Genomic DNA, 21,642 nt, shown 5'->3' on the forward strand with positions numbered 1-21,642 from the left:
TGCACCACCTTTGTCTCTTTAATTGACCTGTTGTTGACTGACAGAGAATGCCACCTGGCCTTAAGTCCACCACTGTACAGTTTTATTTGCAAAAGTATAGACAAATTAAAAATATATATATATTTCAGTGAGTTACCGAACTAACCGAGCATTGATTTTGTTAGAATCGATACGATAATCGATACCGCTGCTTGCGCTTGTCAGTGTCTGTGCGTGCACCACTATTTCATTCATTTCTGTCACGGACATTGAAACAGCTGTATTGGAGTAGATTTACAAAATATTTTTATCATTTAGATAAAAAAATATATTTGTTTTCCTTTTATTTTGTACTGTGACTAGAGCATTTAGCATTTATTTATTGCGTTGTGCGGTTTAGCATTTGGTTTTGGAGTTTTAGTGTGTTTTGATTTGTGAAGACGCAATAGGTGTTAATATGTCGAGCGAGAAGCCTAGTGGGAATAATGGAACGAGTGAGGGCAGTTCTCAGGCATTGCAGTCTGCTGATGATGAGAACTTGAAGTCTTGTTGGGTGTGTTTTGCCACGGAGGCGGACGACCGTCTGGCGGCGTGGGTACAGCCCTGCAAATGCATTGGCACTACAAAATGGGTGAGTGTGTTGAACCGTATTGCGAACTGTTGCAAAAACGTCTTCCGGCTTTGGTTATTGAATTATGTGTATTGTTTTTTGGCCTGTACTTGCATCGTAGTAGAAAGTTAATTTGTTTGTTGATTTTGTTGAGGGTAATATGAACAGGAAAATCAAACACAATTTTAAATAAGCTTGTTTTTGTTTAAAAACAATCAGTTTTATTAAAATGAAAATTCAATTGACTTTTATAGTTATGATAAAATAAGTTAAATATGTTATTGCTGAGTGTGTTTTAAGATTAGGTTCCATTTAAAAAACTCGGCACATGATAGAATTTTAATTAATATGATTATTGAATTAATTTTGATATACCAATGTATTTAGGAGGTTTTCTCCAGTTCTTATTCTTCACTGTTAATATTGTAAATGACAAAATACATAATATTAAATACCTACTTAAAATCTTATAAGAAAAGTACCATTTAAAATTTTTTGTAGCACCTACCTACATATTTTGTGTTTTATGTAACTTATTAAATATTGACAACAATCAAATAAAAAACTGACAGATTCTGGTGATTATTGTTTGGTTAATATTTTACCCAACTGCGCCAGAAGGAGCGTTAATGTTTTTTTATTAAAATAACAAAATTGAAGCAATTGATTAGTAAGATAATTGTGACTAATTTATTTTTTATTTTTATCTGAATAATCTAGTATCTAATAACCCATTAACACAAATGAATCATGCATTATTAAGCTTTATCTTTTTATCATTATCAAGAAAGAATTGATCCAGGGTTCAAATATGTACTGTTTGGGGACTCCCCTAGTAAGCACAAGACCATTCCTATCCTACTTCCTTTGTAGATAGGATTTACAGCTAGATAGTAAAAAAAAAGTACACCATGCCAGTTCTTAATTTTTAGTTAGGATCTTTGATGATGCTCCATCTCTTTGATCATAGTTTTCGACAACATAAATAAAACCTCAATTATGCACGTAAAATTATTTATGTATTTATATTAACCGGCAGACAGTGGTGACTGAGTTTGTTGCGGCGCTTCTTCTCAGCACTTGCCAAATGTTGGTCTCGAAGCGCTGGTAGGGTAAAAAGATTATGAGACATGTAGAGGCTCCTTAAGAGCAAAATGACGATTTGTAAGAACTATTTATTAGTCTAAACAAATAAAGAAATTTTGACTTGACTTGACTTGACTTTAAAATTACACCCATATTCACAAACATTACTAAGATCACACTGTGATGACGCACAGGGTCCCAAAAACCTGTTCATAGACAGACTTGAGTGGTACTGGATTTGACTTCGCGTTGCTGCTTCACTTAATATGGCTGTAAGTTACTATTTTTAGCAATTTATAAAATTTTGTTTATAATTAAAAACAATGTCTCAACCACTTAACAGTTTCCTCTGACAATGTTTGTACTTTGTATCACTTATTTCAAGCGTTTTTTTATCCTTGTTACAATGTGAATATTTCCCAAGATCGAGGTGTTTGCCCTCTCAAGGTTATCAACCTTATCCCACACAATAGCCCTTTGTTGATGTCTTTCTCATACAACAAATCAATATCTTTGACAACCTCTGAGATGTGCATCAGAATTTCTATATGTATAATAAAAATAGAAGCCCTTTATAAAAGTAATTTTACGCAAATTAAACTTCTCATAGTAAGTTAAATATTATGTTTGTGTTACAAGTGGGGTTACCACAATAGTCCAGCAGCGTTGAACCCGCGTTCCTAGAATATTGAATCAGCCAATCCGACACCAACTGTTTGGCTATTGTCCCTAACATTTAATTTCCCAGTAATATTATTATATCCGCATTCTCTTATAAGTAAGTATTCTACCTGCAGTGCAAAAATCTGCCACTTCTTCACATGGATTTCCAAAATGTCATTAAAAAAAATATCAATTTTTTTTAAACAGTTTTTTCCTCTTATTTGACAAACCTCAAGCCCCTTAAAAACTGTTCAAAGCAGGTAAGACAAAGCCAACACATCAGGCACACATAAATGTTAAATTACTTGAGGTTGCTAGCTGAAGTCTCCCCCGAGTCCTCATGGGCAGAGTTCAGGATTAGTTTGATAATTTCATGCATAAACTGTAGCTGTACCCTAGTCAAAAAGGTTGCGCTATTTTTAGCAAAGATATGTTAACGTTAATTGGTTATTTTTTATGATAATTCAATATTTACATAACAATACACCTGTTAAAATTCACCAAATTAACTGTGTCAGAGATAAACTTTGCGATTTTGAGTTTATCATTTTTCATTAATTACTAATCAGTAAATAAATCTGTCTATGACACAGTTACATAAAGAAATAACCTTTTCCACTTTATTAGCGCATTTGATAAAGGTATTGTTTTGTGTATTTTAATGATTAATATTGAGATATTTGAGTTTATAAATTGTAGAGGCATCATACTAGCAAAGAATTTGAATTACCTACCCTAGGTCATGTTTAAAACGGTAACGACAAAACCCAACGTCCCTAAGTTCGATTCCCCAGGGGAATCGAACTTAGGGACGTTGGGGGAATTTCCCCTTGACCTCTATTCTATCAAGTGAACCCATTTCCAAAAATTAGCGTATTGGAATTCCAAGCGTACCTACCTATACCCAATTAGTTTTTGTGATCGTAACTTTTTTAATATCGATAAATAATTTTATTATAACTTTATTAATCAGTATCATTTCATAAGTGTTTATTAATAAATATTTTTTTTAAACACACTTATTTAAATGTACCTACCCCAATAAATTACTGAAATTATAGAGATATCCTTACTTACTGATAAAGCAAACCTCAATTTTACCGTGAAGTGCCTCTCTAACACGGCGTGAAGTGCATGAAAACATGACATTGCACTGAAATTTGTTCCGATTTCATCATTTTTCGCGCTTAAAGATTTGGCTGCTAATATTTATTTGCGTGGACTGTAGGAACAAGTCTACGATAGTATAAAAGTTTTAAGTATAGGTACCTACGACGCCTTCCTTAGAGTGAAAACCTCTTAAGTGTGTGCAATTTATCAGGATGAAGATCCAGAACTGGTATTTGTAAGATTGACCGAAATGCATAAATATGAGAAAAATGCATTCCCGAGGTATTCAAATTTCAAATTCAAATTCAAAACGTTTATTTGCCAAAAACACAGTAATACAGGGTGGGGCAGCCGTCTCAGGCTATGGGCTCAGGGTGGGGCAGCCGTCTAAAATAAAATAATATGTAGCAAACTATATCCGCGGTGAAAGATCAGTGCTTCTGCTTTAGACGGGGCCACTTTCAAACCCAGTGCCTGGATGCAGTCTATCGTCCTAGCACTTCAGCGAGGCTCCTCCCTCGAGCTGTGGCTCACAATGAGGGTATCATCTGCATAGCTGAGCAGTCGCGTATTAGGACGGAGGCTACGTAGGACAAAGTCGTATCCAATATTCCACAGAGTTGGCCCAAGCACCGAACCCTGTGGAACACCGCAATGCCTCGCCCTACGAACCAGTGTTCCATTTTCGTCTATGTATGCCACCACTCTGTCTCGGAGATAACTCCAACAGCCTCCCCAGGACCCCAGGTATGAGGGTACTCCGTGGAAACGAAGAGCCTCTAAGATAGTAGAGTCTGTTGAAGGCCGCGGCTACGCCCATGGGCGACGATATTTTATTTCTTGATAGATTTGCGACGTTTCTTATTAACAAAAACAAATGAATACGACTTTATTGATACAATATCTTACTGTTACACTTGCCTGCACATTAAGCATCGGATATGGCTCGAATAAGGAGATAGCAAAAATAATTGTTACGAGCTGATAATAATGGTATTTAAATATCGTATTAAAATTCTTTAATCGTAATGACATTAATTCAGTAATAATGAGGTGACCGATAAGATGATTGCAGTATGTAATACGTCACACAGCTCTGTTTGTTTGTCCTAGGTCATAATCTAACTTATTTTATTGTGTGAATTGAAGCAAGTGAGATCACCAGTCACCACACAGGACCACACTAGTTCAGACTCGGGCTTTATTCTCGGTTTCCACGAAATCGCAGAGGAAATGTGTTTTAATAGCCGTTCCCACCGCTGCATCTTGTGTAGCCTGGATCTTCAGCTTGACCGCCAATAAAATCCCAACCATTGAAGGCCAAGTTTGTCCCGGGGGAAAGTTAAACTAAGCTATCATTGGACCCGCAACGAAATTAATCAGAAGAACATAAGAGGAGGTCGATCGAAGTTAAGGTTCGACTTAAGGCACCAGAAGTCTTACATTACTGTTGCCCCTTGTTCCAGGTACATCAAAGCTGCCTCCAACGATGGGTTGACGAGAAGCAACGCGGCAACATCACCCGCAAAGTCCTCTGCCCGCAATGCAAGGCGGAATACATAGTGGTATTCCCCTCTATGGGGGCCTTCGTGGCTCTCCTGGATGCTATGGAGGAGATCACCCACAAGATCTGCCCATTTATAGCTGGAGGAGTGCTCTTGGGGTCCATATACTGGATCGCAATCACGTACGGAGCTGTCACAGTCATGCAGGTCAGTGGATCTATGTTTTTTTGGGAGTATCTCCCGCCAGCTCAATTTCTTTTTCATTGTGTTGTGTGTCACTATTAATTAAGTGAAAAAACCTTAATTTTTCTTGAAGAATTGGGTAATTCTTGAAAACGCAACTTTTGGATCTAATTTGATTAACCTAGTAAGCAGCACTGTAGGTTCAATCGTTTAGTTCAGGAAAAAGTAGAAAAGATCCACATTAGATGCCGTAAAAGGTGACTAAGCGACAAATTTGCGAACATCAGGCTATCGTGAGCGGTGTAGGCCAAATTTACCTTTTGCCTCTGGTAAATTAGAATGGGTTGTTCTCCTGCAGTGAACATTATGACCTGATTTTGATGATGACAGTGATGTAGAGAAGTTATGAATTGAAGTGCTTAGTGATGATGATGTATACCTACCTGAATTATTGTTACACTAGGCATTTTTATTGATGAAGTGATCACCACTTGAATTCATATTTATCGATAAATATTCACTGAGTTTTGAACGGTTAAACCCCAAAAAAGTGCCATGCAAGCGTGACTTAACAATGCAAAAGCAATGCTCTCGAGTATCAATGACTCAAAGAGCATTTTTGGAATAAACGAAATGAAAATGAGCTTCATGCATGTGTCATCCAATCGATCATCATCATTCACGATTCTTTGTATTTTGTGTATGGTCTGCGACTTGCCTAATTGTTTAATTCAACATAATAGGTGAAGAAATCACGGATCAATATCAATATGAGTAATCTGTACTGTAAAATCTGTTAAACTCATCACTGACTCATAAATGGGGCTTTACAGTGATTTAGAATTCCGGCAGACATAGACGTATTTACAGTCAGGGTCAAAGTATAAAGACAAAGTAGCGTCAAAGTCAAGGACTACCGTGACAGACACCCAAAGTAGCCACAAACAAAGTTCGCAACGCGTCTTTTTGTGTTGTCACCTTTTTGGCTACCGGGTGTCATAAACTATTTGACGCTGACTGTACACAAGACCACACTGTTAGAGTAGGCGCACACCTTTCATTTTTAGTTGGCCGATAGTTGTGTCCGATTTTAAATTGTATGAAGAATCGGCCAAATCGAATCGGCGTAGTGTGCGCACTCCCATACATGCCCATACTGATCAACTGCCCGACTAAACTATTGGCCGACGAAAAATCAACGGTGTGCGCCTACTCTTAACTATCCATTTCCGTTTTTGCTCTCGCTCTCATCAAATGGTGATTCTTTGCGATAGAACGAGACGACATGACAGGCAATAGATAGTTAACACTGTTGCTTGTTATTTTTCATGGTAGCTACGACTATAGCTGCAGCAGTTAAAACAGCTGCATTTATGGCGCAGTGTGTGAAACCTTAATATGGTTTCAGTATTGTTTTAAAGTTTAAACAATCAGTATTGTTATGTTTTATCACTATAACGACTGCGAAAACGGCAATTAAACATAATTTCATTGTACGAGTACTAGCTGTAATTTAAAATACTTATACAGGGTGAGAAATACAAAAATATGACTCGATACTTTAAAGATGCATTTTTTTAAGTATTCCGTATTAAAAGGCCGCTACCAACTGGGCAACATGGAAAGCATTGGGGGAGGCCTAGGTTCAGCAGTAGACGTCCTATGGCTGAGATGATGATGATGTATTAAAAGTATGCCTCCCCAAATCGCCAGCGCTGGTAATGTAGGCCAAATCCTCCATTTACCTATCTCTGGGAGAGAGATTAGAGGGTAGTGCTCCTGTAGTGGAAACTAAATTACCTGATAATAATGTATTATGACTAAAAGTATCGGTTATGTTTGATTGATATTAATTATGCTTATTTTAATTAAGTAGTTAGTTGTTTTTAGCTAGCACGCATAAATATTTGTAACTATGTAAACTATTAAAGTCTGTAAAGCCTTGAAAAAGAGGCTGACAATAGTGACTGAGTTTCTTGCGCTGCTTTTTCTCAGCACCTGGCCCATTTATTGTCCTGATGCAGTGGTAGGGTTAATACTGGGACGTACAAAAGTGCTTTTTAAAAGCCTACTTGCATAAATAATGAGTTTTATGAATTTTTTATGTCTTCACCTTGTATAACTAGAGACAATGCTTCGTCATGGCTTCCTCTCATAGCAAGACAAGATTCTGTTATTAGAATAGAATAAAATTAGACGCAATAATAGATTAATACAATAAACCCAGTATCTCACAACCCAACGAAGTATACTATTTTGCATTTTAAATAACAATTGTTTGATTGTTTTTATTCCACGTCGAGTTAGTCAAGTCTAAGTAGTAACCTAGATATCTAACTTCTCTAACCTTGACCACAAAATGAGTCAAGTACTTGTATTCTCTACTGCGGCATTTTTATACGTCAAAGGCAAAAGTCCCGTATACAAATATACAAAACCTGGTTAAAAAATTAGCGTTTTTTATTTGTTTAACTGGACGAAAAAGGCAATGAACTGGGTAATGTACACGTTATTCGACAGAATAGGTGTGAAAATAACGGTTTAGTATCTATTTTACGTACACTGTGTCATCGGTTGTTCGATTTATTTATTGTTTCAACATGACATACTTCCGGAGTGTGTACGGTAAAAGCGCACTGACATGTATTTAATAAATACTAGACTTAGATATTGACGCACGTATTCACAAACGAAGCTTGCTTAAGTGAAGCAGCAAATCGAACGCACAGCGTTGAATAAAGCTCTGTGATTGGTTCGTGTGTCACCCTCTGCGTCAATGTTTGTGAATACCGGCTTAGGTACGGTTAGCTTTGGCTGCGGTTTAAAATAAACTGCAATCGTGGTAATTTCAGCATATTACCACTAGCTTCCACCAACGGCTTTGCCTGTCTTTCACAAAATGTCTTTATGATCATCGTCTCATGCATGTAACGGCCGTCGAAATAAAAAAAAAATTTTTTTCCATTTCCAACATTGCAATGAAGTTGGTCTTGAAAAATTATGGTTCCCCATGTAACTGTTTACTTTCAAGCTCTAATTAATTCCCTACAAGTTATTATCATCATTTCAGCCTCAGGAGGTCCACTGCTGAACATAGGCAGTTCTTCGTAGAAAGTGCTCTCCAGTGGCGTAACTATAAGGTGGCAAGTCGGCAAAATGCCACGGGCCCCCAGCCCGAAGGGGCCCCCGGTCAGAGGAAATCTCAATTCCCAACATTTATTATTACACATACTACTTACTTAAGTAAAAAAAAGTTTTGTCTTTAATTTATTTGTTACCTTCTTAGTTGCATACACAACTAAAAAAAATATAGGTACCTAGGTATTAAACTTTCAATGCATTGGTAAAAAAAAAATTAACCCAGTTTTAGAAAGAATGTTTAAAATCCAATTACTCGTAATAATTTTGGAAACATGTGTGGACAAACATACCTCAAAAATGTATATTGGTTTACATTTATATTCACTGGGCATGTTTCGCTGAGACTAGGTAGGTATACTGCCGGCATTAAAATCAGTGTTGCCGTTATAGTGCATTTCTCGCTAGATAGCGCAATTCTAAACTCTTCAGCGCTTTTTTTCTCAATACAATGCGCTAAAAAATATTTTTTGGAATCTAGTAGAAAATTGTAAAAATATTGACGATCTTAAATTTAAGCCAATAAGTTAATTGCCAGAGCCGTAAAACGTTACATAAATTACGATCTGGGAATTCCCCGAAGGATTTAGTATTCCCCGACCACAATGTTAATGATGTGTTTATTATTTTGTCTCTTTTTTACATTAAAGTGTTATGTTATGACTGTCTCTGATTTTACTAACAGAGTTCAATTATAATGATACGTCATCCGTTGAAAGTTCTTAAGAAAATTTGCCATACTTTTATGTTGCCTGAACACGGTTTAAAGAAAATGACTAAAACTGTAAAAAAAGAAACGGCATCTGGTGAACACACTAACCGCACCCGAACGTAATGATGACCAGAAAAATATTCATTTATTTAATTCAGTTGATTTTGATAAATGTAATAATTTAAATTTTAGATAATGGTTAAATAAATTCACATAAAAACACATCTTCTCTTATTGCCATTCATAAAATTCACAGCTAAAATTTAGCGCAATAGTTAACATTAAAAACAATGAATCCAACTAGATGGGCAGGACGCTTTGATGCCATGTTTGCTTCAAAGGTTCGATTTGTTGATGTTCAAAAAGCGCTAACAGAAACCATTTTATTAAATTCCAAATCAGATGAGAGAAATGAAGCTATCTAGCTAAAGAAGAAGGTAGAGAAATACAATTTTATTATGTTGCTGGTTTTCCATTGCAAAGTCTTACAAACCATAGACGCGGCTTCTAAAGCACTTCAATCTAAAGCCATCGATCTTTCAAATGCTTCAAAGCGTTTGCAAGTCTGTCTAGAAGAACTTGAAAAGTATCGACATGAATTTGAAGATTTAAAAACGGAAGCAAATAGTATTGCAGTTAAATGGTCTATAAACCCTGAATTTCCTAAAACTCGTCAGAGAAAAGTGAAACGTCATTTTGATGAAATTTGTGAGGATGAACGTCTCCAAGATCCTGAAAGCTTGTTTAAAGTGAACGTATTCTATCGTGTATTAGACATCATCATTAATCAACTTAGATCGCGTTTCCTTGGAATGAATGAAATTGTTTCCAATTTTAGTGTCTTGCAGCCTGCCACTTTGCAAAACTTGAATGATACTGATTTATTGGAAAAGGCTTTAGCATTTGTCCATTTATATAAAAATGATATATCTGGTATACTAAGAGAAAATCAACCTTGCGATTTGAAAACAAAATAAAGAGGTAAAAATTATGATGTCGGGTTCAGGGATGACAGAAGTAAGAAATTATTTTACATAGCGCCTCTAGTCCCAAACTAAGCAAAGCTAGTAATTTAAACAAACATGGCAATGTACCATTCTGCTTGCTTATTGGCCGCTAAGCCCTTGGCCAACTCAGTGACCAATGACGGACGATTGTCACTCAACCACAAAGTACCGCGTAAATTAAAAGATATTTTTTAATTAAAAATATTTACCAATAATATTTTTAGTTAGATCAAATATATTTTAAAGTTAAGTTATACATAGATTGAAATGTATTTATTAGGTGATCAATATTAAAAGGCAAACTTGATATAAAAATCATCAAATTAACAAAATTAAAGATCAATAACTAAAAAAGAGGATCAAATATTATTTTTGTTTACCAAATATTAAAAGAGTATGTTAAACATAAATATTATGTTACCTTAAATGAAGATCATTCATAATTTATCCGTAGATCAACTAAAATAGACCCAATAATTAATATAAAGATAAAATATAATAAAATACATCATTTATTTTTAAAAGTGCACATACAAAAAAGATCAAGTAGTTTTTAGAGGATCAAATAATATTGTCCCATTTTAAACCAGTGTTCATCACACGTTAAAGTTTTTTATAATAAGGCACACTATGTTTAAATGTAACAAAAGAGTCAATGGTTCTTTTTTACAACACAAAGTGGACCAAATCAATTTTAAATGTTAACGTCTTATGCTCTTTAGGTTAGATAATTTATTCTTTCGATTTGCCCAAGATCTTGGTTGGATTCTCGCACTGGTATATACATACTCCTACATGTCATGTTATGGAATCATAAAGAAAAGCAACAGAGAATGGTTGCTCTACGTATTGATAAAAGGGGAATTGACTCTTGCTATTATGTTATTATAATAAAAATGGTATTTTGATGTAGCAGTACGGCCTTTGAGTTTAGGACATAACTATGGTATCATTGGTATCCAATGTAATTTTAATACGAGCGATTTTTAACAAAACGTACCGGTGATTGTACAAGCGCTTTCCTTGACCGTAAAAAACAACTAGTGAAGTCCAGTAGTTTAGACCTGCGACCATAACCATTCCGATGTATCTAGGGTTGCCAGGTCCAAAAACACAAAAGCCGGTCTATGTGCTTCATTTGGCCGGACATTTTACTTAAAGTCGGACATGCAATTAGTGAGCTCACGAGTGAGTACTATCATCATCGGTTGCCTAACGTCCTGATGCATGCGTGCGTGCCTTATTCTGTGGCTCGACTTTCGCCTGGCACGGCAGCCAAATAAAAAGCCTAACAAAAGCCGGACATCGGTTATTTTGGCCGGACACGCAATCAAAAAGCCTAACTATGTCCGGCTTTATCCGGACGCCTGGCAACCCTAGATGTATCGGAAGAATATAAGAAAAGTTGAGTTTCCTAAATGAGTCGTGTGAATGAATACTTTTATTGTTATTTCCAGGTGGTCGGCCACAGAGAAGGGCTAGAGATGATGGAGTCAGCCGACCCACTAGTGCTGCTAGTCCTCCTGCCCACGATCCCGGTGACACTCATCAGCGCCAAGATGTACAACTGGGAGGACTCCGTACTGCTGTTCCTTAGGAAGTACTGCGCGAAGGTGCCCGCGCTGTCCTACATACTGCCGTTTGGAAAGTGAGTCTTATGTAGCTGTTCTTAAGGTACCTTTTATCATTTAGTTAGATGCTGGAACTACAGGGTGTTTGGCGCATCGTGTGCCAAAATGATTTGGCGGATAGAATGGGTCATTTCCTATATTTTCAGCCCCCATAACACGTTCCATGCCAGGCGGCTACTTTTATATTAAATTTTTTAGTAATTTCAGCAAAATACCTAAATCGCATCATTTAATTTCGATTTAAAAAAAAACTGCTTGACGTAGCCTCAAAGTAAATATATTGTTTTGACGTGCATTGATGTAGGGTTGCATCAAATCTAAATTTACTGGCAAATATCATAAAGTTAAAAATGAACTGAACATTTAAGTTTACATGGCTATAATTTTATTTTTAAAAGAGATAGCGATCTTCGGATTTTACCAAAACTTCTCTAGTCTATCCCCATTCAAACGGTATACTAATCTTGTTTAAATAATAACAACAACTTCACAAAGTTCTTAAATTAGTGCATTGACTCTACTCGGACTGATTTGCGAAATTTGTGTTTATAGCCCCTTTTTGTGTGAATAGCACGTTAAATTATTTATCTTATGCAATGTAAAAACCTTTTCCCTATCGTTTTTCAATGTGGATTTCTTGAAATTAAAGACGAAAATAATTATTTTGATCGTTTATTAATTATTACAAATTTTGTTCAAAATGTCCGCCTCGGCAATTCGTGGATTGGCAGAGATGGCCCTATACCACTGTATATGCCTGCACGTTCCCCAGACCTAACTCCGTTAGATTTTTACGTCTGGGGACGAGCTAAAGAACTGGTGTACTTAATGGAAGTTCAAACAATAGAAGAACTACAACAACGAATAAAAAACGCCTTTGTAGTAATAAAAAAAGAGAAATGAGCCTGCATACGACAACAGTCGAAATTAGAAGAAGATGTCGTGAGTGTATACGTTGCCTAAGCGGACATTTTGAAAAAAAATTTTAATAATTAAAAACGATCAAAATAATTATTTGCGTCTTTAATTTCAAGAAATCCACATTGAAAAACTATAGGGAAAAGGTTTTTACATTGCATAAGATAAATAATTTTTACCTGTAGGTATTTAACGTGCTATTCACACAAAAAGGGGCTATAAACACAAATTTCGCAAATCAGTCCGAGTAGAGTCAATGCACTAATTTAAGGAATTTGTGAAGTTGTTATTATTATTTAAACAAGATTAGTATACCGTTTGAATGGGGATAGACTAGAGAAGTTTTGATAAAATCCGAAGATCGCTATCTCTTTTGAAAAAAAAATTATAGCCATGTAAACTTAAATGTTCAGTCCATTTTTAACTTTTCGGAAAACTTCAAAGCTGAATTAAAAAAAAACTAGATGATAAGGCACCAGAAGTCTTACATTACTGTTGTCCCTTGTTCCAGGTGCATCAAAGCTGCCTCCAACGATGGGTTGACGAGAAGCAACGCGGCAATATCACCCGCAAAGTCCTCTGCCCGCAATGCAAGGCGGAATACATAGTGGTATTCCCCTCTATGGGGGCCTTCGTGGCTCTCCTGGATGCTATGGAGGAGATCACCCACAAGATCTGCCCGTTCATAGCTGGAGGAGTGCTCTTGGGGTCCATATACTGGATCGCAATCACGTACGGAGCTGTCACAGTCATGCAGGTCAGTTGATGTATGTCTTTTTAGGAGTATCGCCAGCTTATTTTTGTGTTGTGTGTCACTATAAAGTGAAAAAACCTTAATTTTTCTTGAAGAATTGGGTAATTGTTGAAAACGCAACTTTTGGATCTAATTTGATTGACCTAGTAAGCAGCACTGTAGGTTCAATCATCCACATCAAAAGATCCACATTAGATGCCGTAAAAGGTGACTAAGCGACAAATATGCGAACATCAGGCTATCGTGAGCGGTGTAGGCCAAATCTACCCTTTGCCTCTGGTAAATTAGAATGGGTTGTTCTCCTGCAGTGAACATTAAGACCTGATTTTGATGATGACGGTGATGTAGAGAAGTTATAAATTGAAGTGCTTGGTGATGATGATGTAAACCTGAATTATTGTTACACTAGGTATTTTTATTGATGTAGTGATCTTACCACTTGAATTAATATTTATCGTTAAATATTCACTTGAGTTTTGAACGGTTAAACCCCAAAAAAGTGCCATGCAAGCGTGACTTAACGAGCAATGCTCCTGAGAATCAATGACTCAAAGAGCATTTTTGGAATAAACGAAATGAAAATGAGCTCCATGTGTCATCCAATCGATCATCATCATTCACGATTCTTTGTATTTTGTGTGAGGTCTGCGACTTGCCTAATTGTTTAATTCAACATTAAGAAATCACGGATCAATATCAATATGAGTAAACTGTACTGTAAAATCTGTTAAACTCATCACTGACTCATAAATGGGGCTTTACAGTGATTTGGAATTCCAGCAGACATAGACGTATTTACAGTCAGGGTCAAAGTACAAAGACAAAGTAGCGTCAAAGTTACGGACTACCGTGACACCCAAAGTAGCCACAAACAAAGTTCGCAACGCGTCTTTTTGTGTTGTCACCTTTTTGGCTACCGGGTGTCATAAACTATTTGACGCTGACTACACACGGCCACACTGTTAACTATCCATTTCCATTTTTGCTCTCGCTCTCATCAAATGGTGATTCTTTGCGATAGAACGAGACGACATGACAGGCAATGGATAGTTAACACTGTTGCCGATGGTACGTACCTAGGTTATTTATTTTTCATGTTAGGTTAACTGCTGAAATCCTACGATGCGCTACGACTACAGTTGCAGCAGTTAAAACAGCTGCATTTATGGCGCAGTGTGTGAAACCTTAATATGGTTTCAGTATTGTTTTAAAGTTTAAACAATCAGTATTGTTATGTTTTATCACTATAACGACTGCGGAAACGGCAATTAAACATAATTTATTTGTACGAGTACGAGCTGTAATTTAAAATAGTTCTACAGGGTGAGAAATACAAAAATTAGACACGATAAGAACTTTATAAGATACATTTTTTTTTAATATTCCGTATTTTAAAAAAACAAGCCTCCCCAAATCGCCAGCGCTGATAATGTAGACCAAATCCTCCATTTACCTCTGGGAGAGAGATTAGAGCATTGGTCATCATAATCATCATCATTTCAGCCATAGGACGTCCACTGCTGAACATAGGCCTCCCCCAATGCTTTCCACGTTGATCAATTGGTAGCGGCCTGCGTCCAGCGCTTCCCTGCTACCTTTACCAGAGCACTGGTGCCCCAACTTATTTGAGACGCGCCCCCTTTCGTATCGAGCAGTCTGGAATGCATTCTCTCAGCGGTCGATCGCAGGTTTTTTTATACTTAAGTACCTACACAGATGGCCCGCGCCCCCCTATAAAGGTCTTTGCGCCTCCTCTAGGGGGCGCGCCCCCCACTTTGGGAACCAATGGATTAGAGGGTCGTGTTCCTGCAGTGTAAACTAAATTATCTGATAATAATGTATTATGACTAAAAGTATCGGTTATTATATTATCATGCATTATGCTTATTTTAATTAAGTAGTTAGTTGTTGTCTTCACCATGTATAACTAGAGACTATGCTTAATCATGGCTTCCTCTCATAGCAAGACAAGATTCTGTTATTAGAATAGAATAAAATTAGACGCAAAAATAAATTAATGCAATAAACCCAGTATCTCACAACCCAACGAAGTATACTATTTTGCATTTTAAATAACAATTGTTTGATTGGTTTTATTCCATGTCGAGTTAGTCAAGTCTAAGTAGTAACCTAGATATCTAACTTCTCTAACCTTGACCACAAAATGAGTCAAGTACTTGTATTCTCTACTGCGGCATTTTTATACGTCAAAGGCAAAAGTCCCGTATACAAATATACAAAACCTGGTAAAAAAAATTAGCGTTTTTTTATTTGTTTAACTGGACGAAAAAGGCAATGAACTGGGTAATGTACACGTTATTTGACAGAATAGGTGTGAAAATAACGGTTTAGTATCTATTTTACGTACACTGTGTCATCGGTTGTTCGATTTATTTATTGTTTCAACATGACATACTTCCGGAGTGTGTTACGGTAAAAGCGCACTGACATGTATTTAATAAATACTAGACTTAAATATTGACGCACGTATTCACAAACGAAGCTTGCTTAAGTGAAGCAGCAAATCGAACGCACAGCGTTGAATAAAGCTCTGTGATTGGTTCGTGTGTCACCCTCTGCGTCAATGTTTGTGAATACCGGCTTAGGTACGGTTAGCTTTGGCTGCGGTTTAAAATAAACTGCAATCGTGGTAATTTCAGCATATTACCACTAGCTTCCAGCAACGGCTTTGCCTGTCTTTCACAAAATGTCTATGATCATCGTCTCATGCATGTAACGGCCGTCGAAATCAAAAAAAAATTTTTTTCCATTTCCAACATTGCAATGAAGTTGGTCTTGAAAAATTATGGTTCCCCATGTAACTGTTTACTTTCAAGCTCTAATTAATTCCCTACAAGTTATTATCATCATTTCAGCCTCAGGAGGTCTACTGCTGAATATAGGCAGTTCTTCGTAGAAAGTGCTCTGCCCCTACGTGTTTTTTGCAATAATAGGTCATAGGTAGTGTTTTTCAGGACCAAATTAAAGAGAAAAATTAACCCATCCAATCTTAATACCAAGACTCTAAAGTTTTTCTTTCTGTAATAATATTATCTAACCATCTTATTTATCAACACAAACGTATTTCAATGTCATCAGTCATCACTCACCAGATCTGAAAACTGAATGAGGATCAATCACCGAGTGAAACACAATGAGTGTGTTCACGCCTTTCGTCCTAAAAATGACATTCGTAAGCATTGAACTGTAGAATTCACAAGTCTGTGTATTTGTTGTAACAAATTATCAGTTTGCCAGCCACTGCTGACCGTGTCGACTGGTGTTTAAAAAGATATAGAAAGTATGATTTTGTTTTCCATATCGTTTGTCTTGTGGACTGTAGCAACCCTAATGGTGGTTATCGCCTTATTACTTTCACAGACTTGGACTTAACTAATTCTATGTAATGTGTATGCAATAATGGGTCACTGTCGATTCGCCACAAAGTTTTTCGTGACGTATCGATTCTGTGGCAAATCGACAATAACCTGCAATAAGAAGGCCTAAGGGAGGCAATCGCAATTGGGCAGTGCCTACTTAGCAAACGTTGGCTTATTGATTAGTAGAACTAGTGCTTTCAGTGTAGGTACTTCTGCTCTGCTAACGTCGAAATAATGTCCTTAAAACGACCTTAAAATGCAACAAACATTACTAATTTAATCCCATATCGCTTCTATATGATCTTAAATGATATTTCGTAACAATTTGACGCAATTTATGTAACAGTTCCTCTTCATCCGACTTTCTCACTTTCTATTGCGAAACGCCTTCGCGCGTGTCGTGTGGTCGCACTCGCCGTTTGATAGGCTGCTTTTGGAAACCGGTTCAGTTTTGGCACACTATGTTTAAATAATAAATTAGTCAATAGTTTTTTTATTGACATAATTGGACCAGTATTTTGGACTAAATAAACATGACATGAGCAAATAAGGTACCTACTTATTTTTTGTGTTTGTTCTGTGGAGTCGTTGAAAAGTTCACATTGGGTTCTGCTAAACAAAATCCTCCTTATGACAAAAAGTTGAACTCGCGTTGATCACTATTTCGATACTGTTCCATATTAAATGTCCTATGGAAATAATCAGTGGCGGCGTAGCATGGGTTGGCACCCGGGGCGGTCACCACCACTATGATATCCTATGTAGGTTTAATAGAAACGATTTTTAACAAAATGTGTACCGGTGAACGTACAAGCGCTAAGCTAAAAAAACAACCAGTGAAGTCCAATTTAGACCTGCCTGCGACGATATTAATCGGAAGAACACATTAGAAAAGTTCAAGTCTCATAAGTCATGAGAGTGAATATCTTTATTGTTATTTCCAGGTGGTCGGCCACAGAGAAGGGCTAGAGATGATGGAGTCAGCCGACCCACTGGTGCTGCTAGTCCTCCTGCCCACGATCCCGGTGACACTCATCAGCGCCAAGATGTACAACTGGGAGGACTCCGTACTGCTGTTCCTTAGGAAGTACTGCGCGAAGGTGCCCGCGCTGTCCTACATACTGCCGTTTGGGAAGTGAGTCTTACATAGCTGTTCATAGGGCTCCTTTTATCACTAAGCTGCTGGTCCTTTAATCCTGCCAACGATCCTGGTGACGCTTGATATACTGCCACAAAGTGAGCCTTACGTAGCTGTTCATAAGGTTCCTTTTATCATTTAGCTGCTGCTCCTCTTAGTCCTGCCGACGATTCCGGTGACGCTGATACACTGCCGTTTGGGAAGTGAGCCTTACGTAGCTGGTCTTAAGGTTCTCTTTCGATCCCGGTGACACTCATCAGCGCCAAGATGTACAACTGGGAGGACTCCGTACTGCTGTTCCTTAGGAAGTACTGCGCGAAGGTGCCCGCGCTGTCCTACATACTGCCGTTTGGGAAGTGAGTCTTATGTAGCTGGTTTTAAGGTTCCTTTTATCATTTAGTTAGATGCTGGACCTATAATCCTGCCGACGATTCTGGTGACGCTGATATACTGCCGTTTGGAAAGTGAGTCTTACGTTGCTGTTCTTAAGGCTTTTTGTCATTTAGCCGCTGGTCTTCTTTTAGCCCTGATGACGATCCCGGTGACGCTGATACATTGTCGTTTGGGAAGTGAGTCTTACGTAGCTGTTCTTAAGGTTCTCTTTCGATCCCGGTAACCAAGATGCACAATTGGGAGGAGTCCGTGCTGCTGTTCCTTAGAAAGTACTGCGCGAAGGTGCCCGCGCTGTCCTACATACTGCCGTTTGGGAAGTAACTCTTACGTAGCTATACATAGGGTTCCTTTTATCATTTTGCTGCTGGTCCACTAGTCCTGATGACATTCCTGGTGACTGATATACTGCCGTTTGGGAAGTGAGTCTTATGTAGCTGGTCTTTAGGTTCTTTATCATTTAGCTGCTAGTCCTCTTAGTCCTTGAAGATGATTCCGGTGACCCTGATATACTGCCGTTTGGAAAGTGAGTCTTACGTAGCTGGTCATAAGGTTCTCTTTCGATCCCTGTGACGCTGATCAGCGCCAAGATGTACAACTGGGAGGACTCCGTACTGCTGTTCCTTAGGAAGTACTGCGCGAAAGTGCCCGCGCTGTCCTACATACTGCCGTTTGGGAAGTGAGTCTTATGTAGCTGTTCATAGGGTTCCTTTTGTCATTTAGCTGAAGGTACTCAATCTTGTAGATGTTCCCGGTGACGCTGATATACTGCTAAACTGCTATTTGAAAAGTGAGTCGTGTGTGGCTGTTCATAAGGTTCTCTTTATCATTTAGCTTCTGGGCCTCTTTAGTCTTGAAGATGATTCCGGTGACCCTGATAAACTGCCGTTTGGAAAGTGAGTCTTACGCAGTTGTTCATAAGGTTCTCTTTCGATCCCGGTGACGCTGATCAGCGCCAAAATGTAGGGTACTCCTCCCGTAGAGGTGAATACTCTAAGGTATTTGTCTAAAGTTCGCGAGCGAACGGCGAACATGCAAACGAACGCGAGCAATATGGCTCACTCTTCCGAACTGATCGGTCAATATTTCCAATTTTAATTACTATCCGACTCATACTTGTTTATATCTCGTCACTACCTTCTTTATGTTTTCCACTAAACAGTATTGTTTATTATTCCAGCGTGGAAGGAGACAGGGGAGCAGTGGTGCCGGGACAACCGAACAACCAGAATCCAAACGCGAGCTCCCACCTCTCCCCTACGAGGATATTCTGTTCCGCGCTCCTCCTGCCCACCATATCCACCATCATCGGAAAAATATTCTTCCGGTCCATACAAAATAACTTGCATAGGTATGTTTATTTTTTACTTGATTACAGAAATATGCACAGTGGGCCACAGTTTCAGTTATATTTATTATGTTATAGTTCTTGCAACTCACGAAGGCGAGTGAGCTTTACTTGTGTGTGTACGTGTACATACACATAACGATAGTGTAATGTCAACGTCTATCAAAACTTTAACAAAAACGAACAGTATCGAGCCACATGTAAAGCTCACTCGCCTTCGTGAGTTGCAACAACTACAGTCCTATCAACTTAAGCTGAGAATTGCATTTGTGTGAGTGATCGCCAAAAGTACCGTTAGTAAAACACATACAAATAAAATTAATGTTTTATTAAAAGGAAGTCTATAAATAACTTGCTACCAATTGGGCCGATGTAACGACACTTGACACATCCTTTTAAATAAATAAATAAATAAAAACAGGTCCTCGCTCAGCATATGCCAAGGCACGAAGTACCTCGACGCTGATATTCTGCGAGCACCGTTTATAGAGAGGGCGTCCAGCCAGCCTTACAAAATACAACAAAAAGACAAACTTTATAAAATTACAAAATAAAAACAGACTAAAAACTTTTCGTTCACACCTTTAAAATACGTATTCAATTTGCATAAAATATCTTTCACTTGGCTGCTTAATGGATTTCGTACAGGAAATTCACTTACAGTAGGAGCCATTTCACTAATATTTGGAACACAATTACACGTATCTGCTACCAGTACCGGGGGTGAGGTGAAGTATGTGAGCGGCAAGGAAGCGGTGCGTGGCGGACGCGCCGCGCTTCAGGCCGCTTGCTATAAATAAACCGGTTTAAACCATGCGCGGGACGCGCGCCGCGCTTCAAGCCGATTGCCACTCTACACTATCGGTGTGCACTCACACAAATGCAATTCTCAGCTAAAGTTGAGAGGACTGTATAACATTTCCAGTCATATCGTCTCGTTCTATCGCAAAGAATTACTATTTGATGAGAGCGACAGAAAAAACGGAAATAGGTAGCTGGAACTGTGTTTACTTACTATGTTAATGTTAATTTAATTTTAATTTGCACCAATCAGCAAAACATATAAGGATGAAATACTTTTTGGAGGCTGATTCATATGCCCAACATTGGAAGATATTGTTTAACGAGACAGTAACTGCTCATCTTGAACCTTTTTATCATCTTGAACCTTTTTATCTTTGCCTACGTGCTATGGATGGACCCTTCTTAGAAATCCTGGTGTGACCTGTGTAAAAATGAAATGAACTAGTACCACCATTCCTTCCTGCCGCTGGGACTCCTTCATAGCTAGGATCTAAAGCTTGACTGTTTGTATAAAAATAATGAATAACCAATTGTACTTATTTCCAGGACAATACTAGGAGGACTTACGTACATCACCATAAAGGGAGCCCTAAAAATCTACCACAAACAGATGCTCTACATCAGGCATTCCAGCAGAAAGATCTTAGACTACACGGAATCGAACCTGAAACTTTACAGGAGTAACACCACCACAGACGCCGTTTCCAGCACTAGGGATGATTCAGAACAGGTCGTTTAAGTTTTATGTATGTCTTTTTGTATGGAATAAATGATTGGACGTTCGTATGGGCGTGTAGCTTAAGGGATGCGCAGTCGACAGTTTTTTGTCCATTGAATTTGTGATCAAGTTTGACTGGTGCCTGACAAAGGTTCAGATAGTTATCTGACACTTGTGTAACGTCAAATAGTTCGTGACACCTGAAGTGACCAAAGTATAATAAGATGTGCGATTGATTGTCTTTCAATCTTCGAATCGGTAGGTAACCCCAAAATCCTGGGGGGTACCAGGGGGTGCCTTAGGACTTATGACAGGGGGTTATCGCGCCGGGTGCCAACCCATGCTACGCCGCCACTGTTCCAATAGACGTGTTGACACCACCAAACAATTGACGTACTTTTTAAAACTGTCAAAACGAAACTCCTATAGATTTTGTATGGCACTACAAGCAAGTGACGTCACTATTTTGTTTACTCAAATTTTTAAGACCAGAATGAAGTGTCTTTTTAGAATAAGATAAGGAGACATGTAAAGTGCCCCATAAGGGCTACCTTTTCTTTTTTTTTCT

General features: G+C 38.0%; 1 protein-coding gene across 4 annotated transcripts; it reads left to right on the top strand.

The window, feature by feature from the left end:
- Positions 1-230: 230 nt before the first annotated feature.
- On the top strand, positions 231-21,401 carry LOC114357835 (E3 ubiquitin-protein ligase MARCH5). 4 transcript variants are annotated; one of them, XM_028311619.1, is made up of 6 exons: positions 231-610; positions 4,915-5,160; positions 11,451-11,552; positions 18,082-18,170; positions 19,385-19,555; positions 20,903-21,401. In XM_028311619.1, the coding sequence occupies exons 1-6, from the start codon at positions 437-439 to the stop codon at positions 21,093-21,095; spliced, it is 975 nt and encodes a 324-aa protein (XP_028167420.1). In that variant the 5' UTR covers positions 231-436; the 3' UTR covers positions 21,096-21,401. The 4 variants fall into 4 exon arrangements, with proteins under 4 accessions (XP_028167420.1, XP_028167422.1, XP_028167419.1 ...); XM_028311621.1 differs by lacking the exons at positions 4,915-5,160; positions 11,451-11,552 and adding exons at positions 13,054-13,299; positions 17,621-17,722; XM_028311618.1 differs by lacking the exon at positions 18,082-18,170 and having other exon boundaries at positions 11,451-11,641.
- The last annotated feature ends 241 nt before the right edge of the window (positions 21,402-21,642 follow it).

Source organism: Ostrinia furnacalis, unplaced genomic scaffold (genome assembly GCF_004193835.3).
Source record: "Ostrinia furnacalis isolate ACB-3 unplaced genomic scaffold, ASM419383v2 OfSCF3507, whole genome shotgun sequence".
Classification (NCBI taxonomy): Eukaryota; Metazoa; Arthropoda; class Insecta; order Lepidoptera; family Crambidae; genus Ostrinia; species Ostrinia furnacalis.

Excerpts from the sequence above, each read along its gene's own strand:
- LOC114357835 (XM_028311618.1), top strand. The coding sequence starts at position 437 with ATGTCGAGCGAGAAGCCTAGTGGGAATAATGGAACGAGTGAGGGCAGT. Across the intron at positions 11,642-19,384 it reads TACATACTGCCGTTTGGAAA|CGTGGAAGGAGACAGGGGAG; the intron begins GTGAGTCTTATG and ends TTATTATTCCAG. Across the intron at positions 19,556-20,902 it reads ATACAAAATAACTTGCATAG|GACAATACTAGGAGGACTTA; the intron begins GTATGTTTATTT and ends ACTTATTTCCAG.